Genomic DNA, 23,376 nt, shown 5'->3' on the forward strand with positions numbered 1-23,376 from the left:
TGCAACCATGATAAGTAATTGTGACGATGATGCAAGAAGGTATAAAATAATCAGGGAATTGAAAAGATATGTTGACATCGATGAATTTGGGGATTGTTCCGGAAATGTGATATGTCAATACCGGAAATCCCCGAACGAATGTAAGCAACTCTACGAGTATAAATTCTATTTAGCTTTTGAAAATAGTTTCTGTGGGGACTATGTTTCTGAGAAATTTTGGTTGACATTTGATAGAGGACAGATCCCAATAATTGCCGCACCGAAATACAATGTAGAGATGTTGCCTCCAAAGTCTTACCTAAATGTGTTCGATTACAATAGTATTAAGGAACTAGCAGACGAGATGGTCAAAGTCGGAGAGAATGAAACGCTTTATAACAGTTATTTTAATTGGATGAACATTTATAAGCGTAAGAAGAAATCCATATATTGCAGATTATGTGAAGAACTTTATGCCAATAGAACAGCACAAAATTATGTTGACATAGATGAATGGATCAATGATGATATTTGTGAAAAACAGACGGTAAGATTTAAGCCCTTTTTGGCAATACACATGTATTCATAAAGTTTCGAATATCACGATAGGGACACGCTTGTTGATGAACTTTAGTGTGTCATGTGCAGTTTTATATTTTAAGGCCAAGTAAGCCTATGAATGCAATTATTTTCATTTTTCAAAAGCTTTTAACTATGGATGATATGTTTCAGTTTTCCAAAAAGATACCCAATTGTTATTTCACAGAATAACATTTTGCTTCTTTAGTATTTTTGATTCAACCTTTTAATGTGGAAGATAAAATAGCACTGTGTGTGGAAGACAAAATACTTTGTTTACATTTTACTACCATGATCACAAATTGTTAAGCATATTTCATATGTTCTTTATCTGTTATTAAGCATTGCTTTGTTCTTCCTTCAGAAAGAAAAATGTAAACAAACAACATATTTACTTGGAACTGACGCTTGATTTGCCTTTAAAGTTTATGCGATTGCAGTTTAATTGTACATAAATTTGCTTCTATTATACACTGTTTGTTTTGCTTTTTGTTGTTTTTTTTTACATTTTTATGCCCCCACATAGTGGGAGCATATAACGTTGCACTTGTCCGTCCGTCCGTATGTACGTCCGTCCGTCCGTACGTCCCAAAATCTTGTGAACGCAACTCCTTTTAAACCGGATGGCAGATTTTGCTTACACTTTCAGGGATGAACAACCTTAATGTGTAGATGGTAGTAAAGGAAGGAATTTTCGCTGCGACCAAATTTAACCGAATGATGGTCCTTTGTTGATTTTTTTTCACCATATACCATATAGAAATTTTGTGAACGCAACTCCTCTTAAACCGGATGGCAGATGTTACTTAAACTTCCAGGGATGAACAACCTTAATGTGTAAATGGTAGTAAAGGAGGGAATTTTTGCTGCGACCAAATTTAATAGAATTATGGCCCTTTGTTGATTTGTTCACTATATACCACATATAAATTTTGTGAACGCAACTCCTCTTAAACCTGATGGCAGATTTTGCTTAAACTTTCAGGGATGAACAACCTTAATGTGTAGATGGTATGAAAGGAAGGAATTTTTGCTGCAACCAAATTTAACAGAATTATGGTCCTTTGTTGATTTTTTCACTATATACTATGTAGAAATTTTGTGAATGCAACTCCTCTTTAAACCTGATGGCAGATTTTGCTTAAACTTCCAGGGATGAACAACCTTAATGTGTAGATGGTAGTAAAGGAAGGAATTTTTGCTGCAACCAAATTTAACAGAATTATGGTCCTTTGTTGATTTTTTCACTATATACTATATATAAGTTGTCAGTGGGGACACAGTTCTAGTTATTATGTCATTTCTCTTTCAGTTATGGACATCGCTGTTGGCATTATTCGAGAGGTGGTTGTTTGATATCGGATTGGTATAAAAAACATGAGCCACATAACAGATCATATGTGTGAATACTGCAGTCGTCATCAGTCGTAATGGTATGATGACATGAACCCCGATCGTCAGATTCCAATGAAAATTCTAATGATTATACAGTTATGACATTAAATGTTATAATGCTATATCTCATATATATGTGCCATGAAAATAAATTGTCATTTGTGAGTAAAGTGGTATTTTGATATTTATCTGCTAGTTATTGCTTTTTCTTCTGGCAGAAGCTTAACACCTAATTGATGTTGCCATGCGTTCCATTCTTAAAGTGAGTTGATCACATTTTTTAATAAATATTTCAAATACTGTGAAAGTTCAAAACACTTGAAATGTTTCTTTTTAGATATTCGTTTTTTCTTTGAGAAGAAAAATGTTGCTAGATTTCATTGAATGTATTTGGGAAATGATATTAATATTTTCTTTAAGGAAAAAATTTACTATCTGCCATTTATAGATGTGTCATATCGGACCATGTATTCATTAACAACATTCCTTTGCGGTTTGTTGATACGTATGATACTCAATACAATCAATTTAACAATTTAATTATTGTGGTACTTCAGAATTTCCATTATTGATCTGTTTACGTTAATCAATTATTTCTTTTATTATATCTTCCATGTTGCATATTTTATCTAGTTGTTTATAAGAAATGACATTTAATACAACCTTTCAGGAATGTATTAGATAGAAAGGTATTAGTTATTTCATAAAAATAATGGATACACGAACTTTGTTTGAAATTTGGCAAGTATCTAAACTGTAACCGAAATCTGGGTATAAACTGTAACAAAATCGGATAAAAATCGCTAGGTCTATGCTGTAATCCTGCACAAATCACCTCGCTCTATACTGTAACATTGTTATTTTTTCAAACGCATTTTACCAACAGGAAAATAGGTTTCCTAGTAACATAAAGGACTAAAGTTTTGTAAATTTACTTTTTCTAGGCATGCATAAATAATGTCGAAATTGGAGAAAAATGTATTGGTCTCTCGATTCAAATTTTCAAACCGTCAAATCTGCATATTTATGAGACAATATAGCGATAAATCTGCGGTGCAGAGTCTGAAGAAATATATGACTAGATACCGGATTCTGTTCCTTACAAGCAAAGCACAAAACATCTTTTAGAAACTAAACTACTTGTAGTATGGACCGGAATAAAAATCCCAACAAATAATCCTCCATCTTTAAAATTCTATACTGTAACCGAAAAACGCGATACTGTAACACGTTCCCCACGGTGTTAATATCATTTTATCCTTCTTTCAGTACATTAACTAATAGTTTGATAAATTCATAGATAATTATACAGTTTGCACTAATGAAAGGAAACGTGGGGAAATATTGTGAACTATGCATAAATTCGATCATTCCTGTCTTGATCATCAGTCGTTCACTTCTTCGGGTTTTACGTTTTATTAAATAACAAGACTGGCACAAAGTCTTGGTATCGACAGACAGAGTAAACTGTGCGACATCGCAAAAACTATGTTCTAGAGATGTATCGCCAGCGAAAAAAACCCTACATAAAATGGAAGCATTCTTTCTTATTTCGGACCAATTTATTTTGTTTTCGTGCAGTACTCATGTGAGAATTCTATGTTGCAACTCTTTCAAAATTCGACCATAATATTATGTAAACGACATACTTTAACCGTTCATTTTTATAAAACAATATAACATTTGATTAACTAACTAGTTAATTAAGAGGTTAACTAGTTACGTAAGTAGTTATTCACTTAATATTAAGCTGGTAAAATATCATAAGGATGGCAGTTGTAGGCACTAACATGCATTTATTTCCCGTAATGATCTTTAATTTATTGAATAAAAAATAACTAGTTACGTAACTAGTTAACCTCTTAAATACTTGTTACTAGATTAACTAGTTACGTAACTAGTAAAAACAATAACTAGTTACGTAATTAGTTAACCACATAACTAACTAGTAATTAAGAGGTTAACTAGTTACGTAACTAGTTATTTCAGTATATAATTTGCAATGAGGCAGCAGACGACACTGTCTTATTGATTTCCCGCTTTCCCATATCGTCTAAACGATTTTGTTTTTATTTTTTGATATCGGATTACCATGTTTTAGTATAGGTTAAAGTTTATTAGTACGTATTTACAAAAATAAATTGGTCTAATCTTTGTAAATACGTACTAATACATTTTAACAGGCTAGTGTTTTAATTATTTTTATAAACAGTCGATTTACTAGACTGATTAACAGTTTGCCGATTTACCAAAGTAAATGTGTAACGATTCATTTGAAATAATGCGATCCTATTGAACAAAAAATAATTTTAAACACAAGTAACAATTAAACGTTAAAGCAGTGTAATATTATTTGCTCGGGGAACTATCAACTTTCATTTCACCATGTATTGCCATTATATTTTACATGTATAACCTTTCTTTTCAATGGATTGTACGGATTTTTATCTACCAGAGGTCAAAAGTTTTATTTCGATAATAATTCTATATTCAACACTTCATTTGAAATTTGAATATTTGAAATCAAATTAGATCATGTTTAACAGTAGCAGTGCATATAGGTGATATATATCAAGATTATCGATTGGAAAGCAACGTTACAAACTTGCAATAATAAAAACATATACTAATAGTATTTAAAGGTTACTTATACTTAGAATAAAGTGCATGTATATAGTAACAATTCAAAGACGGTTCAAGTAGAACTTAATTAGAAGAATTAATTACGAACGTAGTTAAGAAAATAGAAAAATAGCCAAACTTGCAAATATACAATCCTATGTCTTTCATACAGGTACTTTGTGAGTATTCTTTTTTACAAAATTCGAACAATTATTTTGAAAACTACAGGCAGTAGATGTATTTAGTAGCTTTACATTTCTGTTCGTTAATAATAGACTGTAAATAAAATAAAATAAAAGTTTGTATATTTCATTAAGAGCAAATTTACGAAATCATTAATGAACAGTTATCAAAGTGCAGAGTACAGATATACTTGCTATAATGTTATTTTATGTTTCTTTCAGAACATTAAGTAACAACCGGATGAAAGCATAGATAATTATACATTTTGCACTGATACTGAACGTGGGGAAATATTGTGAACTCAGCATTAATTCCTTCATTCCTGTCTTAATCATTATTCGTTTATTCTTTCAGGTTTTGCTTTTTATTAAATAACAAGACTGGCACAAAGTCTAGGTAACGATAGTGTTATGTATGCAACATATTACATGTATATAGATTATATCTGACCAGTTGGTATTTCCAATATTGTCATTGTTCTATTTTTAGAACATAAACTACATGTATGTACTAGAACGTTCTTAACTGTTGTGGAAAACTCATGCATTATATTTAGATAGAAATTTCTGGAATGATCTTTATTGTTGAAGTTGCTAGATTATGATTACTGTAGTAAATGGAACACTATTCTAGAAACTTCTTAGTTAATATATATATAAGGAGACATTTTTCATTACTCTTATCTTTAAGTCATCAGTTACCTTTTTAGTCATCAGTGATCTTTTAAGTCATCAATATATTTGGAGTATTATTCAACTTGGAAATTAAGTGATTTATTGGAGCTTGGATTATTAATTATTCTTGTGGATTTTATTGTGGGTATTTATTCTAAAGTGTTCTTGGATTTAACTTGGATTTAACTGCTATTGAAAAAGGATCATTCCAGGATCAGACTAGACATTTGTAATTTTATTTGGACTTCAGGTATTTGTAAAGATAATTTGTTATTTATTTTTTCTTTAATAATTTTTTCTGTAATAAATTTGTTATTGTTACAAGTTTGTTGCTGGCTTTTCTTTCTTGTTACGCCTGGCTCGTAACAGAAATTGGGGGCTCATCCGGGATTTGAATATTTCTTTTTGGCTACATTATTGGAAATTATTACCATTTATTTTATATTTTATTATTACCGTATTTACTCATCTGAGTTGATATCATAGTTGTTCTATTAAGTGTACCTTTCATTTTGAAATTTTTGAAACACATCACTTTCTGAGTTTAAAACCAGCAGCAAGCAGTCATGTCTTTTAATTTAGAAAAATTTGTAGCTGACCCTTCCCAGGAGGTATTAGATTTGGCTAAGAAAACTGATTTGCTCGATCTTGCAAAAAAGTATAATTTATTAGAAATTAAATCTTCAATGCGTAAACAAGAAATTAAAAATCTTCTGATTCATTATTTTGTGGATGAAGATATTTTTGGAGAAGATGCACCGTGTCACTTATCGGTGATACTTGCCCACCTACTCCTATTAAGATTTTAAGAGACACAGGAGCTTCTCAATCTCTTATTTTGGCAGATACACTGCCTTTTTCTGAGAAGACTTCTTCTGGATCTAGTGTCCTTATTCAGGGTGTAGAGTGTGGTTTTTCTAATGTCCCTCTCCATAATATTTATTTGTCCTCAGATTTGGTAACTGGGCCGGTGGCTGTAGGTATAAGATCTTTCTTACCCTTTTAAGGTGTTCATTATGCTAGGTAATGACTTAGCTGGAATAAGGTAGTGGTTAATCCACTTGTAACTGACACTCCTTGTGTGGATCAGATACCTGATCCCATTGAGCAGGAAATTCCTGACCCACACCCGTCATGTGCAGTTACTCGAGCTCTGGCTAAGTAGGCCATTCAAGAAGACAATAATTGTTCAGATATTGACTTAGCTGATACTTTTATAGGTCAGTATTTTGATAATGAAATAGATTTTTCCCTCACTCCTACTCTGCCTGAAACTCAGACAGATTTTTCAATATCTAACTTTTCTACACCTAGATCTAAAAATCAAGGTCATGACACGCTGTCAAGGTCACAGTTTATCCCAGGAACAACAAAATGATCCTGAGATTTCAGTCCTTTTTCAAAAGGCTTTTAGTGAAGATGAAGCTTTACAAGTCCCTGTTTGTTATTATGAAAAGAATGGGATTTTAATGAGAAAATGGCGACCGCCCGATGTCCCTGCTTTAGAGGAGTGGACAGTTAATCACCAAATTGTGGTCCCTAAATCATATCGCCAGGAAATATTAAGCTTGGCTCATGAAACACCCATGGCAGGTCATTTAGGTGTTAATAAAACCTACCATAAAATTCTCAATCATTTTTATTGGCCTGGCCTTAAAGCAGATGTATCTAGGTACTGTAAATCTTGTCATACTTGTCAGATGGTTGGAAAACCTAACCAGTCAATACCTAAAGCTCATTTACAGCCTATTCCTGCATTTGATGAACCTTTTAGTAGAGTTATTATTGACTGTGTAGGTCCATTACCAAAAACTAAATCAGGTTCTCAGTACTTATTAACTATAATGTGTGCTTCTACGCGCTTCCCTGAAGCTATTCCTTTGAGGAATATTAAAGCCAAAACTATTATCAAGGCTCTTGTGAAGTTTTTCACATTTGTTGGTTTACCTAAATCAGTACAGTCTGATCAAGGGTCAAATTTTATGTCTGGTATTTTCCAGCAGGTCATGCACGAGTTATGAATTACTCAATATAGGTCTTCAGCCAGTCATCCTGAAAGTCAAGGTGCATTAGAAAGATTTCACCAGACTCTGAAAAATATGATAAGGTCATATTGTTTTGACACTGAAAAAGACTGGGATGAAGGCATCCATTTATTGTTATTTGCTGTAAGAGAATCTGTTCAGGAATCTCTTGGCTTCAGCCCTTTTGAATTTGGTCACACTGTCCGAGGACCCTTAAAACTTCTCAAAGAGAAATTCCTGTCTGAAGATGACATATCTTTAAATTTGCTTCAGTATGTATCAGATTTTCGAAATAGGTTGACTAATGCTAATGCATGTGAGTTAGCTAGGGTTAATTTAAAATCAACACAAAGTAAAATGAAATCAAGGTATGATGAGAATGCTCTGGAAAGAAGTTTTAACCCTGGTGATAGAGTACTTGCTCTTTTACCTATACCTGGAAAACCATTACAGGCAAGATACTTTGGTCCTTATACTATTGAAAAGAAAGTCAGTGACCTTAATTATATTATTAATACTCCTGGGAGGCGAAAGCAAAAGCAAATGTGTCATATAAATATGTTAAAAGAATATTTTGACAGAGATAGCAAAATTAGTAAACCTATATATTTTGTAAACTCTGTTCCACAAAATCAATGTTCAATTGAATCTAATAGGTGTGAAAATTTTGAAAAGTCTGATCCTGGTTCAGCGAAGCTTGAAAACTCTGATATTCTGAAAAATCTGGATGAAAAACTTGCTCACTTAGAACCGTCGAAACGAGATGAACTGAAACAGCTTATTTATGAATATGAACACTTATTTCCTGATATTCCCACACGAACTGACAAAATACATCATGACGTCATTCTTGAAAACTCTGAACCAATAAAACAGCATCCATATAGAACAAATCCTGTAAAACAAAAGTACCTAAGACAAGAAGTTCAGTATTTATTGGATAATGACTTTATTGAACCAAGTCAAAGCAGTTACAGCTCTCCATGTATTCTTGTACCGAAATCAAATGGAACATATAGAATGTGTACAGATTATCGTAAAGTGAACTCTGTAACAAAAACTGATTCATTTCCTATACCAAGAATTGATGACTGTATTGACAAAATTGGAAAAGCAAAGTATGTAACAAAGTTTGATCTTCTAAAAGGATTCTGGCAAGTTCCACTTACTGACATGTAGTGGGACAGGGTAAAGTTAAACCAATAGAAGCTAAGGTCAAAGCTATCTCTGAATTTCCTGTGCCAACTTGTAAAAGACAACTGATGCGATTTCTTGGTATGGCAGGGTATTATCGTAAATTTTGTAATAATTTTTCGGTTATTGCAGAACCATTGACAAATTTGCTAAAGAAAAGAAACAAATTCATTTGGAATGACAAGTGTCAAATGGCATTTGACAGCCTTAAAGCCATACTTAAGAGTGCACCAGTTCTCTTGGCACCAGATTTTAATAAAAACTTTAAGTTAGCTGTAGATGCTAGTGACATAGGTGCTGGAAGTGTATTGATCCAAGAAGACAACAATGGTGTTGACCATCCTGTTTGTTACTTTTCTAAAAAGTTTAATGAACATCAGAAAAATTACTCTACTATAGAGAAAGAGTGCCTTGCTCTTATTCTTGCTATTCAGCATTTTGAAGTTTATCTAACTTCTTCAAAGTTGCCTGTTGTTGTCTTTAGTGATCACAACCCCCTCACTTTCTTGCATAAACTTAAAAACAAAAATCAAAGGTTGTTGAGGTGGAGCTTATTTTTGCAAGAATATAGTCTTGACATTAGACACATTAAAGGGAAAGATAATTTGATCCCTGATGCACTTTCACGTGTCTAAAACTGTTATTTGCAGTATTTTAAATTTAACATTTATATGATATGATTGATTATTTTTTTTTGTTGTTGTTTGCTATTGTTTGTAATAGCATTTATATGATATGATTGGTTATGTTTTTGTTGTTGTTTGCTATTGTTTGTAATACACATATATATGAATGTATAAAATTGTTTAACATTTCTCCTATGTTATTTGTAAGTTACATTGTTTGAATTTATGTAAAAGAAATATTCATTTCATTAATATTTCTTTTTCTTGAAGAGGGGAAGTGTTATGTATGCAACATATTACATGTATATAGATTATATCTGACCAGTTGGTATTTCCAATAAACTACATGTATGTACTAGAACGTTCTTAACTGTTGTGGAAAACTCATGCATTATATTTAGATAGAAATTTCTGGAATGATCTTTATTGTTGAAGTTGCTAGATTATGATTACTGTAGTAAATGGAAGACTATTCTAGAAACTTCTTAGTTAATATATATATAAGGAGACATTTTTCATTACTCTTATCTTTAAGTCATCAGTTACCTTTTTAGTCATCAGTGATCTTTAAGTCATCAATATATTTGGAGTATTATTCAACTTGGAAATTAAGTGATTTATTGGAGCTTGGATTATTAATTATTCTTGTGGATTTTATTGTGGGAATTTGTTCTAAAGTGTTCTTGGATTTAACTTGGATTTAACTGCTATTGAAAAAGGATCATTCCAGGATCAGACTACACATTTGTAATTTTTATTTGGACTTCAGGTATTAGTAAAGATAATTTGTTATTTTATTTTTCTTTAATAATTTTTCTGTAATAAATTTGTTATTGTTACAAGTTTGTTGCTGGCTTTTCTTAATTGTTACGCCTGGCTCGTAACAATAGACAGAGTAAAATGAACGACATCGCAAAAACATTAACTATGTTCTAGCTATAAATCGCCAGCAAAAAAAAAACCTTCATAAAATGGCAACTTTTTTTCTTATTCCAGACCAGTTTATCTTGTTTTCGTGTAGTACTCATGTGAGACAATATATGTTGCAACTCTTTCATAATTCGACAGTAAGATGATGGAATCAACATACTTGAACCGTTTATTTTTATATAAAAATATAACATTTGATATATCTTTATGCCCTTGAAAGAAATGTGAAAAAGATTCATGTATCAATTTTTCAATTTTTTGAATTGACAATGTACACAAAACTCTTCAAACTCTGAAATATTAGATATACTTCATACACAAATAAAAATTAACTCAAATATGTACTTATTTAAACTTTGAATATTTGGTGGTAGTTATCTCATCAAGTCAGAAATTAAAGAATTGAATACTTAATAACAGCATCCATCGATCGTGTGTAGTACGCATCATATACAAAAAGTGTTTTTTTTTCTTAATTCCCGACAACCTAGTTTTTGACCTCCCGGTTCACCTCTAGTCATGGTTGACCGGTGAAAAACATGACAAATTATTTTTAAACAATTTTTCTCTCTATGTTCTGTTTATCATAATTACACAATCTTATTTCCAATGTACGGCAATATTAATCTTTTTGAATAGCACAAGTTTATGCTTCATATAAAACTGTCCTGAGGCGGGGGACGTGGTAATGCAAACTACCTCAGGTTTTGCTGCAAGCTTTTACTTGTAATTTATTTTGCTTCTGCAGACTGATGGTGTGGTTACTTAAATGCCAATAATATAATAATAATATAATAATAATAATAATATTAATATCATTTATCCAATTTTCATTTACATATATTTTAACAATAGACATGTAACCGCCTCCGCGGTCGAGGGGGATAGAGTAGATGATCCAGTTACCTCTCTGGCGTGGGTTCGATCCCCGGGAAATGCTTTGGTAGTTTAGCGCAGAGGAAGGTAGTGTAGTATTTGTGTAACTCTCCAGGAACGATGGTTAGGAAACTACCCGCCTATATGACTGAAATACTGTTTGAAAAAAGGCGTAAAATGAAACAAACAAACAAACAATAGACATGCATTATAAGTTTAATTCCATAATGACAGATATTTGATTTGCAAGATATTATTTATACTTATTTTTAAAAGATGTCAGAGAATTAGAAGAACGTGTATTAGATGGTATTTTATTTCAAATGTTTGCACCATGAGCAATAATGTATACATAAATATACCATGCTTAAATATTGATTTCAAAGCGGATTCTAGCACGTAAGTCAATCCTTTTTCCAGTCTACGAAATCTGCGTCAGCAAAAATACTATAAAACGTATGCAAAGTTTTTCCAACGAACCCAGAGACAGTTATCGCATAAACTCCTGACAAGTTATCATAAAATCTCCATCCCTTGTGTAACAGTCTCCAACACGTATATTTGAACGAACAACGTGTCCAAACTTTAAACACACCTCTTTATTTATAATATTATATTGTTTATATTACAATTTGATAAACGGAAAAAATGACACTACCTATCCTGCTTTACTAAACTTAAGACAAATTATTAACTATTAAAATGTATATGAAGGTTTATTATATTTTCGGTACCAATACAATGGAACAAACTGCAGATATCAGTTACTCAAAAATATAGCTTTATACAGACAGGCACACTCAACAGCATAATACAAGTGAAACAAAAAAGTTGATCCAGTACGAGTATCTCGCGTCTTTTATTATATACTTTTAAATGAAATATTGAGAAATATTGATGAAATAAAATGCGTATTTTCATTTTCCGTATTTTCACTGTAAAAATTTATTATTCACTGCAGTGAAACATATTTTCCCTATTTTCACTGGTGTCTTGCCGGACTACTTTCTTTTAAATTCTGCCAGTACTCAGAATTTAAGGGAAAGTCTTTCAAATTTTAATGTCCAGAACGAGAAAAATGTATATAATAAACAGAAAATTCAAGTTTTTTCTATAAATACATAATTTATTTTCCTCTTGTGGCATGAAAATTACCATATTTCACTCGTGGCTACCGCCACTAATGAAATATTTATTTTCATACCACTCGATGAAAATAAATCATGTATTTATAGAAAAAACTTAAATATCCTCTATTTACTCTACGGCATATCTTTGCATTCAGATATCTGACATGAATCTATTTCAGTGTAAATATCACATGCATAAATAAGTTTATACCAATTATGCCAAATGTTTAAAGTGTTTAAAAGAAAACTACGTTAAACAAAATACTTTTTAGTTCAGAATAATAAACAATAGAATACTTCACGCCTATTGTGCACAACTATTTTGTTAACTTTTGTTTTTGAACCTAGTCAATTAGTAATTTAATCAAGTATGAAGAAAAGATCCGAAAAGGTGCGATTATATTTATAGGATATTTTGATTTCCCTATAAGACAAAATGAAAAATACAAAGGTAAGACAAACTTTTTTTATTTATTTAATTTATTGTATAAACTTATTTCAAATACATAAATTGATTTTGAGTCCTTTTACGGTGACCATCGATGGAAAACAAAGTTTGATCATGCTTTCAAGACGAATTGTCATAATTTGTCTCGTAACTATGGGCAAATTCACAATAAAAAAAAAGTTCCTCACAGAAGCCATTTGACAGAGAATCTTTTTTTACATCGTAAAATTTATTAAATTGAAACGCTAAATACTACATAAATAATGCATGAATGATTTCAGTGAATTATCGAAATATCAAAACATTTATGCTCAGTTACAAAAGTATCATATTCCACAAGAAGACGTATAAATATCTTAAAATAGATTTGTTTAATGTTAAGGGCACAATATATACAATTAAATTTAACTACGTAGTTCTTTGTTATTGACATTAAAGTGTTTTGTCAACTCTGGTAAGATAAGATCGCCAAAGGAACAGAAAAGGAAAATGGATTTTAATAAAAAGAATTTAGATGAAACATATCTTTGCCAAAATGAAATGTTGAAAAATTTTAAATAAAAAAATAAATAAAAAAATAAATTTTAAAAAAAATAAATAAAAAAATAAAAAAAATAGATAAAAAATAAAAAATATACAAAATAAAATTTTTGGTTTTTCTTCAACCGTTTTTCTGATTCAAGCAAAGAAAAACTTTAAAAAAAACCCAAAAATCAAATTTAATTTTATGATTTAAAAGAAACAGTCACTTACAAATTTTAAAAACATTGAAATGAATTACTTTTTATTTTGTTGAAATTTTTACTTAAGGGGTTGTCCAAAAGGGAAAACTTTATACGTTATTTATCAATTTGCAACTTTTTTCGGGCCCCTTTTCCCTAAGTTTTTCGGAAAAAACCTCGAAACAAATTTGTATAAAAAACACAGAAAAGGGAAAATTGTATTTTGGGCTTAAAAACCCAAAGCTAAAAAAAACTCAGAGGTTTTTTAAAAGATAATAGCCGAGGGCGTTCCGATTTGTTATTCATACGTTATGTAAGTAGACAAATTGCAACTTGTAGTATATATTGAAAAACTGTGTGTTCATTCATATACTATACGTATAGTTAAGGTAGACAGGTTCGCCAGCGGAACTACCACCAGGGCTTATTTTACCTCCCAGATATTTGGTAATTGTCAACCAATGTTCACCAAATGAAGTGCAATCTACGCAGAAATGATTTTTCTGTCGAAAACTGTACAAAATTAGACCAGTTGATACGACAAAAGATGGAATTTTTAAGCAAAAATGCACTTTTTTTCTCGGTCGGGCATCGCTTGATCGAGCCGTAAGACGACGATTTTGAATATAAATCGATTTTTTTCTTAATAATAAACTAATGTCAGTGCATGCAGACAAGTAAATCCGAAACGGCAGCTGTAAGACTATCGCTTACCGGTCCAAATTTAATCCAAAACGTCCGTAGGTATGCACTTTCAGTAATTATTTGTACTAACTTTTAAATTTCCCGACATTACATGCAAACAAAGCCTGATCTGGATATTCTACGTACGCATGCTCGGTTTACCGCTGTTACCCAGCTTTGCTCATTTTTGTATTTTCTGATTGCAAGATCAGATAAATACATAGCTAACATCCACGGTCTAACACAATATTTCCTAACAGTCCTAACAACGCAATGTAGTTCTCACTCAAAAATGCTTAAAAACCAGCAATTAAAAAAAAGAACAATTTTTTGTTACAAGTGTCCAACAAATTACTACACATTCAAACTTTAAAAGTAGCGTTGGCTTATAGAATTGTCAATAAATGCACACTCACAAATTACGCGGATGAATATGATTTTTATCAATGAAAATGCTATTTTTAGCGATATCGATGACCGAATACTACACAAATAAATCTGACTGTCGAGTTGTTGAATATATAGTTTCTACATGTTGGACTGTTTGGGCGAGAAGATTTTTGCTAAATTATTTACTTCAATTTTAAACAACAGGTTTACCCTGAACAAAATACCTCGAAATTACCCTAACCCAAAATGCAATGGAAATTATAAGTTACGAATGACTTGATTTTATTCAGCCGCTGTTGTCATAACTTCTCCGTGGTGCAGGGGTAACGCGCTCGTTTCACGTGTGAGAGGTCTGGAGTTCAAATCCCAGTCGTGTCAACACTTTTTTTTAAATACTTTTCTTAGTGTCTTTGTTGGAAATAGGCACGATATGCAAGGATAAAGTGTGGCTATCATAAATCAAAGCACAGAACGCGCTGAATTTGTTTGGGTCTCAGAATGTAAGAAAGGTGCAGGTTGTGAGATTATATGTATAGTGCCACCAATGCTTTCCAGCGTTCTAATTGTAGTAAATTGGCTATAAGACTAATTGCAACACTGATATTCAATCCAATGTTTATTTGACTTTAACAATTTGAAAAAAAATGAGTTACCTTTACTGGGATTTGAACTCCAGACCTCTCGCTTCCTTAGCGAGCCCGAAAACCCTTCAGCCACGGTGAATTTATATGTGAACGGGCTGAAGAAAAACCATATTATTCTAAATTAGGGCTTGTAACGACTTTAACTGTTGTTTAACACAGATGTAAATAATCCTGGAGCTTACTATAAACATTTATATTTATAAAGAATCAATAGGCTGCAAGTTCTGTGGTATTTTCTGATCTTTGCAATCTAAATCGTACAGTATATCTGTATGCATTTTCCTGTTTAGGTTTATTTTTATGTATTATAATTCATTTTGCAAGGCACCAGAGTTTGATACATACGGAATTCTGCATAACTAGTTGCATCAAAAAATCATTTATGTTCATTTTTTACGACAGTCACACTTTATCCTTGCATATCATGGCTACTTCCTTAACAAAAACACTAAAAAAAGAATTTAACTAAAAAAAAAATTCCTCGACTGGGATTCGAACTCGAGACCTCTCACTCACTAAGCGAGCACGTTACCACTGTACCACGGAGAAGCTATTCACAGATATCCTGAATAATATCAAGTCATTCTAAATTTAGAACTTCCATTGCATTTCGGGTTTGTAATCCTTATTAATTTCGAGGTATTTTGTTCAGGATAAACCTGTTGTTTAAAATTGAAGTAAATATTTTAGCGAAAATCCTCTCGCCCAACTAGTCCGACAAGTAGAACCTATAAATTCCACTACTCGGTTTGTGTAGTATTCGGTAATAAATAGTATTTTCATTGATAAAATCATATTCATCCGCGTAATTTGTAATTGTGCATTTATTGACAATTCTATAAGCCAACGCTATTGTTTAACTTTAAATGCGTTGTAATTTGTTGGATACTTGTAACAAAATAAAATATTTTTTCTTTTAAATCGCTAGTTTTAAGCTGTTTTGAGAACTACTTGTTGTTAGGTTTGTCGTAAACTTCTGTGTCAGAGATTGAATGTCCGCTTTGTATTTAGTTGTTTTCGATCAGAAAATACAATAAAACAATATTAGAAATCTTCGACCATTCGGGAATTACTTTGCTTGAAAATGGATGCGCCTGTCTTTGACCATCTTTACGCAGTGATCTCCCCTGAATTTTTCGGCTTTAGTGTACATACAAAAGGGAAGTAACCGCTTCAAAAAAGTGGACTACTTTCGGCATTTGCAATTAACAACATTAGACTCTGAAATTTCGCTACCATTATTTGTTTGGTCTGACGACTCAAACAAATAAAAATGAACATAAATGTTTTTTTTGCAACGGATATACATGTATACAATCATTTATAATCCATATGTGTAATGCATGATCAACACCACTTGTCCCTTATTATGTTATCGCTATTAGCGAAGACCCCCTCTAAAGGTATCTGTTCACACTTACTAACAATATGACACTGGTTACATTACCATGTTGATCATGTTGAGCATAATTGTTTATTATACAATAATTGTAATAAAAAAATACAGATTTTATGAAAATTGTTTTCTTTCTTTTTTGTGTTTTATGTGCTATTTAAATACTGAGTTTTTACGTTTACTACTATTTTAAAAATTCAATTGTCATATTGACCGACGATTATATTAAGTAAAAACTTAACTGGAAAAAGTCAGTAAATTATGGTTAAACTTTTAATATATAATATTGTTTATTCTTAAAACATATTCATGTACATTTGTATTTTTCTTTATCATTTTTTAAATTATCAATCAATTGAATAATTCATAAAATCTAATTTGTAACTTTGAATAATTCCTCGGCATCTTTACTAAACACGAATAACAAATTAAATAAAATGTTTTAAAGTTGATAGTGTCATATTAATACCATAAACATGTACCTTTTTTCTCAATTATTGTACACATTTATTGTTTTTATCTGATACAAACGAATCAGTGTTTTATCATGTTTTATAAAACATGTTATTGTTGTTGTTGGTTTTTTTTTCCGAATTGTATGTTTATGTATAATAATAATCAATAAATTTGAGAGTTGATCTGTGTTTATTAATTATTGTAACCAAACTAAGTGACAAACATTCATTTTGAAAAAACTTATATAACTGTTAATATTTGTTCTGTTCTGTAACGATATCAAACATCTACTCGAAAACCGGGAGAGACCGGACAATAAACGTGTGGTACTATTCGCCGGTCACTAGTAAATTCCGGTCAAAATAGACCAGGAGAGACCGGGAATTACCGATAGGAATACATCCCTCTATAAATAGATTTTTGGAATATATAGGTCACCAACTCATCATTCTATTCAGCTTTCGGATACATGAACCATAATAACCCACTGTGTACTACAAAATGATAAATAAAAATACCCCGAAGAGCGCAATTTATTGACGGAAAAGGTTATTTCATTTGAAAATGTTTGCATTGCGAAATTCTCCAGTTCGCTATTCATTGTATATATCTTGACATTGCATTTTTAATTAATAACAAGTAAAATGGTTTCCTGCGGGCAACGTTTTTAATGATAAAAATATATTTCATTTAACTATTTTCAGGAAGGGGGAGGCGAGGATAAATAAACGTTTGTATCAGGAATATATTTGACAGTAATCGATTAATATAGAAGAAGGTCTTTGGAAACTGGTGACCGTTGATGACCGGAGAAGATCGAACATAAAACAATTATTTCTTTTTAAAGAAAATAATTAAATAGGCCTACCATTTTATGAATAATTCCGAGCCAAAAAAAATAATAAAGTAAACACACAAGTATTTATTTATGGCAGATGCCACTACGAATATTTTAATTTTGTAGATTTTCAGTATAAACAATTTATTGTTTGTAACATTTTGAGATACATATTAAAGAAACATTGATAATTTTCAAACACATCATTCAAGTTTTTCCACCTAAAACGGTAACATAATTATAGAAAATATCACATAATAGTTTTTTGTTCTTAATTAGGTGTCTTATTCCCTAGAGGATTATCCGTAACGTACCAGCAAACGGTATTTATCCAGGTTTCCGAAAAGGTCAATTAACCAATCATGTACGATTTACAGATCACATGCTCCTTCATGTACCTAAAACAGGTCACGTGCTCCTCCATGCCTTAAAAGTAAAAAGCGTACCAATACCCTGTGGTCTCCAGACCGCAGGTAATCAAGCACCCTCATACTGGTCTGAATGGACGGCTTTTATTATGTCCGACTAAAAGGCTAGAGAAGTTGCTGTCGCCCTTTCTCATTCCAAAAGAGGCGCCGCGCCGAGGACGCCAAAAATAAATTTATACAGGAAAACAAATACAGATATTCAGTACGATTTAGGTTGCAAAGATCAGAAAATACCACAGGGCTTGCAGCCCTTTGATTTACTATGCGAAACGGGGTACGCATCAGGAACGCATTTTTAAAAAGGAAAATTTTGGGCGTGGTCATGTACATGTATACTATCCAAGCCACGCACCGACTGCCTGTGCTTATAACGGATAACGATACTCTTGCAAAGGTTCCGACCCTTATTTTATGTTTGTTTTCTTTCGTATATAACAATATCTGATATAACAGTATAAATTCGGCGGTCCACTGAATATTGTTATAAGCGGACTTTACTATATTGAGCAAAGAAAAGAAACTTAATTTACCGTAAAGTGGAAATACCTAAATAGTATAATTCTGTTACATGTATTTAGAAAGAACAAGATGTACTTGTTTATGTTATAGAAATATGTTAAATCAATACCAACTGTTTGGTACTATTTTAACCCTTACTTTTGATTAGTTACTAGTTTGACAAATTACGATATCATCAGTCTCATGTACATATTTATAAAAAAAAACAAACTTAAACATGATATTTAATTTATATAGTAACATGATTTTATAAACATGTATTTCTTCTTTTATGTTTAAATTAACAAACAAAGCACGCAAACAAGAACAATCTTTTTTTATCTTTCAGGCTGGAAATCTATGTTAATCTTGAAACACAATGGGGGTAAGATAATCTTTGAATTTGTTCTCGCTAATGCTTAAACTGTCTTGAAACCTTAACAAATTTATATACCAGCTCATTTTTTTCTATAAAGTTAAAGTTGTGATTAAATTATATTGTTTTTATTTTAGTTTTAACTATTGACAACCATTTCATATAACACATGCCAAACTTTATGCTTTATTGGACATATTTGTGTATTGCTATCTTTCACAAAAACTAAGTAATCTAATACTGATTTCATCTTTCAGGATCAAAATAGTAAAAATACGGAGGCAGATTCGGTAAGGATACGTTACTCACTCTTGAATTTAAAAAAGCACAACCTGTATTTCTTAAACTTTTGCGTATATAGAAATGCTTATTAGAACTATGATTCTTTTAGCTTTAACATTTACATTTTATTAAAACAAATTAAAACTATATACTCTTTTCATGATAATTGAAACTTCCAATTACAATGTTCCTTACAATATCCCTATCCCTCCCAAGATTGCAATATTTTTTTATTTCAACTCGACTTGTTACTTTTAAATTACTTCATATCAATAACACTACGAATACTTAAATTATTTTAAACATTCTAATTGATGTTTCAATTTATATTTGATTATATTTGCTTTGTCATAAAAATTGCATAATTATAGTGATATTTTATATTTCATGCCCATGACATATGTTTGATTAATAGTTTACATACGCATGAGCGGCGTCGTCTCTCTTATGGAATGCTTTTTATTTTGGCCTATGGAAGAAGCATTAATTATTAGCACTTAATGTCATGTTGTGTAAATTAGTTCTATTTTGATTCGTAAAAATCAAGTAAACAAATATGTTGTTATATTTGTATTTAATAACTTAAAAAACATGTGCATTGTGATATTATTTTTACGAAATTGCAGGCTCAGTTTAACAGCTTGTCCCTTATGCTTTATTGGCAATACTTAAACCCGGATTTCGAATATCGTTGTGGTCTACATTGATGCCGTATTCTCTTTCATTCATTTATACCTGTATATTTTCAAATTTTTCCTACAAGAAGAACATTCACCTTCAAATGAGTATAAGGATTGGTTATTGAACTGTTGTAAACGATTATCCTATTGACTTTTATCATATTACGTTTATCTATTGCACAGAATGTCTTTACAAAGTGTCATTATCCGGATGTTGAAAGCTATTAGATTGTCTGCAATTACTGCTGTCGCATGGCCATCTAACTTTTTATGAATACTTTACCATTACTTTGCATTGCTTAAAAAAACTGAGCCTGCAATATTTAATAATGTTGCTGTTAATGGTGTTCTTCTGGGTTTCAGGTTTTCATTTTTTAAGGGGAAGTTACTCATGTTTAATTATTTGTTCTTTTCTGTCTATCGTAGGTATTGCTTACTATTTTTGTTGTATAAAATTTACCAGTTGTAAGGTCGTCAAAAGCATAGAGGCCCTGAGGAGTGAATATTGATGTTTTATTTTACTGCCTTTATATACCTTAGACTGGATTTTTCTAGTTTGTTCAGTTAGTACATACCTACAGGTATTCTGCTACAGGAATCTTCTAATTACTATGTGAAACTAAGTATTATATTTCTATGTGGTTGTATATAAATTGTTAATAAAATGAAAGGTAGAAAAGTAAAGCTATGCATATAGGTGCTCATGTCCATGTATTGAAACAGAGAAAGGATAACATCCTGAAGTTATCAATTTATAACAGTAAATATTTATGCAGTTAGTTATAAAGTAAAGTCTAATAGAAGTTTAAATGAGTGACAGTATTTGTTACTGTTAGAGATATGCATTTAATTTTTAGACACTCATACAACTCAATATTTATTATATGATATAAACTATTTGATATTGTTTTTTTTTTTTACTTTTATACAATACATTATAGTTTTCTTTCTACAAGATTGTGAATTTCATCCATGTACCAATATTAATAGGATGTTATATTTATTTTTAATGGAAACTGGGAATTATTAATGTAATGTGCATGCATGTGGGAATTCATTTTGGAATAAAATGGTATATATTTCGAGTTATTTGGAGTGTATATAAGACCGTACGTGTGATTATCACGGCACTACTCCCAACCGTGTGATTATAACGAAGCGTGGTAATAAAACAAATTCTACAAAATTAATAGAAGTATACAAAAAAATAATTAAAATTAAACGCAGAACTAGTTTTCGAAGAAAATATTTATTATTCGGAAAAAAACTGATTTATTATAAAGTCGTGCGTGTGATTATCACGGCACTACCAATAGCAGTGTCTTTATTAAGTCGCCGCCTAATAATCACACGCTGGTCACAGAACAGAACCACTTGATAAATTGATAAAACTATTGAACACAGGTTAAATTCAAATTGTAAAATTTGTTTATAGTTTCATGGTTAACGTTGCTTGAATAATCAGTAACCCCGTGACATTAAATATATATTTATAACCAGAGCTGCATCAGTACTAAGGGTGTAGTACTTAAGTACCAGTACCAGTACATGGCAAATTATGCAGTACCATAAACAGTACCAGTACTAGATTTTAGCTCGGTACTGCAGTGCCAGTACTTTTTTTTGGTGAAATAATTAAGTATCAGTACTATTACTTTTATATCAACTCAACTCAAATAATTTTATTGGCATAAAACAAATAACAAGTTTATAGCCATACAAAATATAACCAGTTCAGTGATAATAGAAAGACATGCATGTTTATATCATTTACAGAAGAGTACTGTAAAGACAAATACATAGTATGTTTTCAAAACATTTTACGAAGTACGATTTTATGTGTACAATATTATACGGCGACAATGTGTTAAATTTAAACTATACAGTATAATGATGTGTATTGATGTATATCTCTGTTTACCTAAAAAAAAGCAATTCATATACATAAAGTTATGATTAGGAGACACGTAATTTTGTTGCAAAATATATAAATTTCGACAAACTTATAATAGTTGCGTTTGATGTAGAAGACATAAGATTTTTAAATTTCGTTAACGTAGGCCAGTGACAATAATAGTTCTTCAAATATTTACGCCTTAGTTCTCTATATTTGGGGCAAACTAACAGAAAATGGTATTCATTCTCTAATATATTCATGTTGCATGATAAACAGACCCTTTGATCTCGCGGCACATTGTTATATCTTCCGATTTCTATATTAAGTCTATGAGAAGAGGTTCTGAAGCGGGCTCAAGCATTTTTAAACCTTTGGTCAACTATAACTTCCAAATACCGTTCTCTTTCGAAAGCGTGTTTAAATAAATTATATGTTTCTAAACGTCTAGAATTAACCACCTCTGAATACCATCTTTGGAGAAAATTATCAATTATTCGTTGTTTAATCTCCAAAAAGGGTATTTGTGTGTATATATCGGATTGTTGCAACCACACATAGAGAAACCCGTGTTCTTGCAAAATACTCTTTATTTGAAACGCCCAGTTACCCTCGTTAACATTACCTAGCTCGCAATCAGTTTTCAACATAATGTAAACCTTTTTCTGAAGTGACGACTCATCTTGATTTAATATTTTCACCCAGTATTTAATCATATTAATCTTACGAATTACGGACATAGGTATTCTAGCTAATTCTCCATAGAGTGCATTTAAGTTTGTAGATTTTTTTACACTTAACATACGGCGCAGGAATTTCGTGTGAACATGCTCAATATCGTTAGCAGGGTGCATACCCCATATTTCCGATCCGAAATTTAAGATGGGCGATACCAATGAATCAAATAGCTTACATTTCTGATATATTGGCAGTTCTACGTTATTTAATATTGTAAAAAAAAAGATTGTGTAGCGCATAGCCAGCATGCTGCGCAATATTTTTCTGTGATCGATACCAATTTCCATTTTTAAAAGAAGTTAAGCCAAGATATTTAAAATAAATAACTATTTTTATAACTTCATTATTTACATAAAAAGTAGTATGTCTCCCCTTTTCAAATATCATAGCCTTTGTTTAAGATGTGTTTATTTTTAACCCCCACGTTGTGCAATAATTTTCTATATTGTTTAAAATGGATTGAATTGTTTCCGGCGACGTCGCAAAAATGGCCTGGTCATCAGCATACAGAAGTATAAATAATTTAAGTTGATTTACAGTAAAAATTCCTTCAAGATTTGCATTTATATTTTCGACTACATCGTTTACGAAGAGCATGACCAAAAGAGGAGAACTCGGGTCACATTGTTTCAGACCTATGTTCGAGTCGAAAAAGCCCAAAAGTTGAAAGTTATACCTTACACATGATCT

General features: G+C 31.2%; 1 protein-coding gene across 1 annotated transcript; it reads left to right on the plus strand.

The window, feature by feature from the left end:
- The first annotated feature begins 241 nt into the window (after positions 1-241).
- Positions 242-2,086, plus strand: LOC132716123 (glycoprotein 3-alpha-L-fucosyltransferase A-like). The gene is made up of 2 exons (XM_060699301.1): positions 242-526; positions 1,871-2,086. The coding sequence occupies exons 1-2, from the start codon at positions 278-280 to the stop codon at positions 1,928-1,930; spliced, it is 309 nt and encodes a 102-aa protein (XP_060555284.1). The 5' UTR covers positions 242-277; the 3' UTR covers positions 1,931-2,086.
- The last annotated feature ends 21,290 nt before the right edge of the window (positions 2,087-23,376 follow it).

The sequence above is a fragment of the Ruditapes philippinarum genome, unplaced genomic scaffold (genome assembly GCF_026571515.1).
Source record: "Ruditapes philippinarum isolate M1 unplaced genomic scaffold, ASM2657151v2 ctg87_1_1_1_1, whole genome shotgun sequence".
Taxonomy (NCBI): Eukaryota; Metazoa; Mollusca; class Bivalvia; order Venerida; family Veneridae; genus Ruditapes; species Ruditapes philippinarum.